Here is a 2,523-nt window from a genome sequence, read left to right as displayed (position 1 = left end):
AAAACCATTGGAACGTACCTTGCAACAAGATAAAAGAAGAAGGTGTCAGCAGAAGCTGTTAAACCTAGAGAAAACACACAGAAATCAAAGAACAGAATCACCAAAGGTAACAAACCTAGTATCATTGATCATATCTGATGAACTACTTGGAGAAGACTCGTTGCTAACAACAACAAGAGCAGATTTGAGTGTATGTGCCATTGATTTCTCCATATTCCCCACACGATTTTTCATATTTCGCCATTTATCCTTTGGAATTGCGCAACAAAGACAACACAAAAACCAAACATTGAAGACCAAAATTACGATCCCTAATCTCAAAATCGATTTCTATGGCAGATTTTTTTTGGGAATTTACGAATTGACATACATACCTTGAGGTTAATGTTAGTGCGATCTAGAAGATGAGGCGCAAACTCGGGATCTTCTATGATATTCGCCCATTTTCCAGAACCGTGCTTGGCTATTCCGGCGACAAGCGCCTCCTCTTCTTCCGCCGTCCATTTATTCTTCCGATGTCCTAGCATCTCTAATCCCTTCGTCGCCTCCCTCTCTCTCTCAAATTCTCTTTCGCTACTTTTAAATCAAGCTACCTCTAAAACTAAGCGTATATAGCAAAACACACTCGTACGCTTCGTCGTCTTCTTCGTCAGAGCGTCACCGGAGAACAAGTCTGACACCTCCTAATAACTCCAGTATTCCCGCTATTCTACTTCCTTTTTTTTCTATTCTTCAACTCGAAAATATTTAGCTTTTAAAAGGCTTCTTCATGAGCTTTAAATGGGCCTCACCGACATTAAAACCGAATCTTGATCTGCTCGGGTTTTGAGACTAATATATCGACCGTTCAAAATATACTCTCATGGTCTCAGACTCTCAAAGTATAGGATACGATCAGAATCTAAACTTTTTTGAATGTTTATTGGATTTTCATATTGTTAGAAGATAAAGAGTGCTGTGCACAAGTACAAATTGGCTATCTTCCATAGCTTAAGAACTAATGTGTCTTTGTCTGTGTTTTCTTTATGTTCTTGTTCTCAAATGCTTATTTTCCATATAGCTAAAGTGCTACAAACACATTTTATGGGAGCAGTCAAATTGTGGAATAGGATGTTAAACCGGTACGGAAGAAGTTGCTTCTACACAAGAGTTGCTTCATCAAAATAACATAAGTTGGAAGTAGCAAAAGTAAATTAGATCAAGCTCTCTCTCTGCTAATTCGGTTTCTAAGCGGAATATGCCGGGTCATGATCAGACAATGGCATCTCACAGCTTCCTCATGAGTAGGAAGAGCCTCTGGTCGAGTTCAAAGTGAGAAATGTGAGCTGGATCTCCCTTAAGCAACATCAGGAGGCCGCCAAATGAAACATACAGCTCTCTGGAATCACACAATTTAACGAAAGAAACCAAAACATGATGGTTAGATTCTGTAAGTTGAATTGGATCTATTTGGGTAAACACTGAATTACTTTGATTTCAAGGGTCTAGGTCTTACGCTTGTGGAGTTTTGCCGTCACGCTCGGAGATCTTGTAAAGCTTCCCGTGCATGATGTATTCATACTTATCCGCAAGTGTTTTCTTTGCTCCCTATTATATATTATCGAGATGAAAACTTAAACATAAGATTATTGATCAGATGAGTAAACAAACATTCTTGGTTTTCAAATTTGGATTATCAAGATTCAAGTCACCAAAGCTTGTTAAAATTCCAAATGTTTACTCTTATTCCTATATATACAGGCTTCTCAATTCAGCCAACAGAGTTGTAATATCAACCATTAAGCATTTACAGTTATATCCTGATCAAATCTTAATACGGGTTCTAGCCAAGCAAACAAGAGAGTGTGTATATAAACAAAACAGATCAAGCAAACAAGGCAGTAGCTTTATTACCGGGGTAAAATATCCGGTATCAGGGGTTCCATCGAGATTCAGCGTGGGAGCCATAGCAAGTGTGAACTTATCACCAACAGCCAGTGGATAAACCTCTGTGTTAACATCTAGATGCATAAACATTTCCAAGTTGTGGCTCGTAGCTTCAACGCGAGTAACTGTAACCAAACACAACAAACCCCCACGACACAAATCATTGTAGGTTTCAAAAAGAAAGCAACTCAATTTGAAGACTAAAGACTTTAAAGTTCAGATTTTTCCACAGTAACCCAATCACTCAGACCAAAACAGAAGACCAAAACAGAAAGGATAAAAGAAAGAACTCATTCACCAAAACAGAAACGAGACAGCTACTAAAAAAATCGTCGATTTGAGTGGCGAGGTTAAGAAAGTAAATACCCTTATCGAACTTTTTGCCATCAGGGTCAAGCTTATTGACCACGAAGATATCCTCGAACATAATGATATTGCTCGCCATCTGCATACACGGAAGAGGTCCAAACCCTAAATAAAATTTCAATTCCTTGACAGAAAAAAAAAAAAACACGATTCGAGCACCAAAGGAAACAACAGCTATATGAACAAGAAGCCGAAATCTGAAATCTACCTATAAGAAACCAATCGCAGAGA

At 38.4% G+C, this 2,523-nt stretch overlaps 2 protein-coding genes across 4 annotated transcripts in view; both read right to left on the bottom strand.

Annotated features, from left to right (window-relative positions):
* The window catches only part of LOC104744164 (telomere repeat-binding factor 5-like), a 1,135-nt gene extending 411 nt beyond the window's left edge, over positions 1–724 (bottom strand). Inside the window, exons 1-3 of the mRNA XM_010465176.1 lie at positions 375–724; positions 116–249; positions 6–18 (exon numbers count right to left, since the gene is read on the bottom strand). Of these exons, the coding sequence (XP_010463478.1) occupies positions 6–18; positions 116–249; positions 375–527 (300 nt within the window). The 5' untranslated portion in view covers positions 528–724. The remainder of the gene's footprint in view (positions 1–5; positions 19–115; positions 250–374) is intronic.
* LOC104742947 (DNA-directed RNA polymerases II, IV and V subunit 8B) overlaps positions 1,032–2,523 on the bottom strand; it is an 8,015-nt gene continuing 6,523 nt past the window's right edge. For 2 of the 3 annotated variants that reach the window (XM_010464034.2, XM_010464035.2), the window contains exons 2-5: positions 2,293–2,371; positions 1,894–2,051; positions 1,496–1,587; positions 1,032–1,378 (exon numbers count right to left, since the gene is read on the bottom strand). In XM_010464034.2, the coding sequence (XP_010462336.1) occupies positions 1,267–1,378; positions 1,496–1,587; positions 1,894–2,051; positions 2,293–2,371 (441 nt within the window). In that variant the 3' untranslated portion in view covers positions 1,032–1,266. Of the gene's footprint in view, positions 1,379–1,495; positions 1,588–1,893; positions 2,052–2,292; positions 2,372–2,500 lie in introns of all 3 variants that reach the window. The other variant, XM_010464037.2, reaches the window with a different exon arrangement.

The sequence above is a fragment of the Camelina sativa genome, chromosome 14, assembly GCF_000633955.1.
Source record: "Camelina sativa cultivar DH55 chromosome 14, Cs, whole genome shotgun sequence".
Lineage (NCBI taxonomy): Eukaryota > Viridiplantae > Streptophyta > Magnoliopsida > Brassicales > Brassicaceae > Camelina > Camelina sativa.
This window is presented reverse-complemented; position numbering and strand designations above follow the sequence as displayed.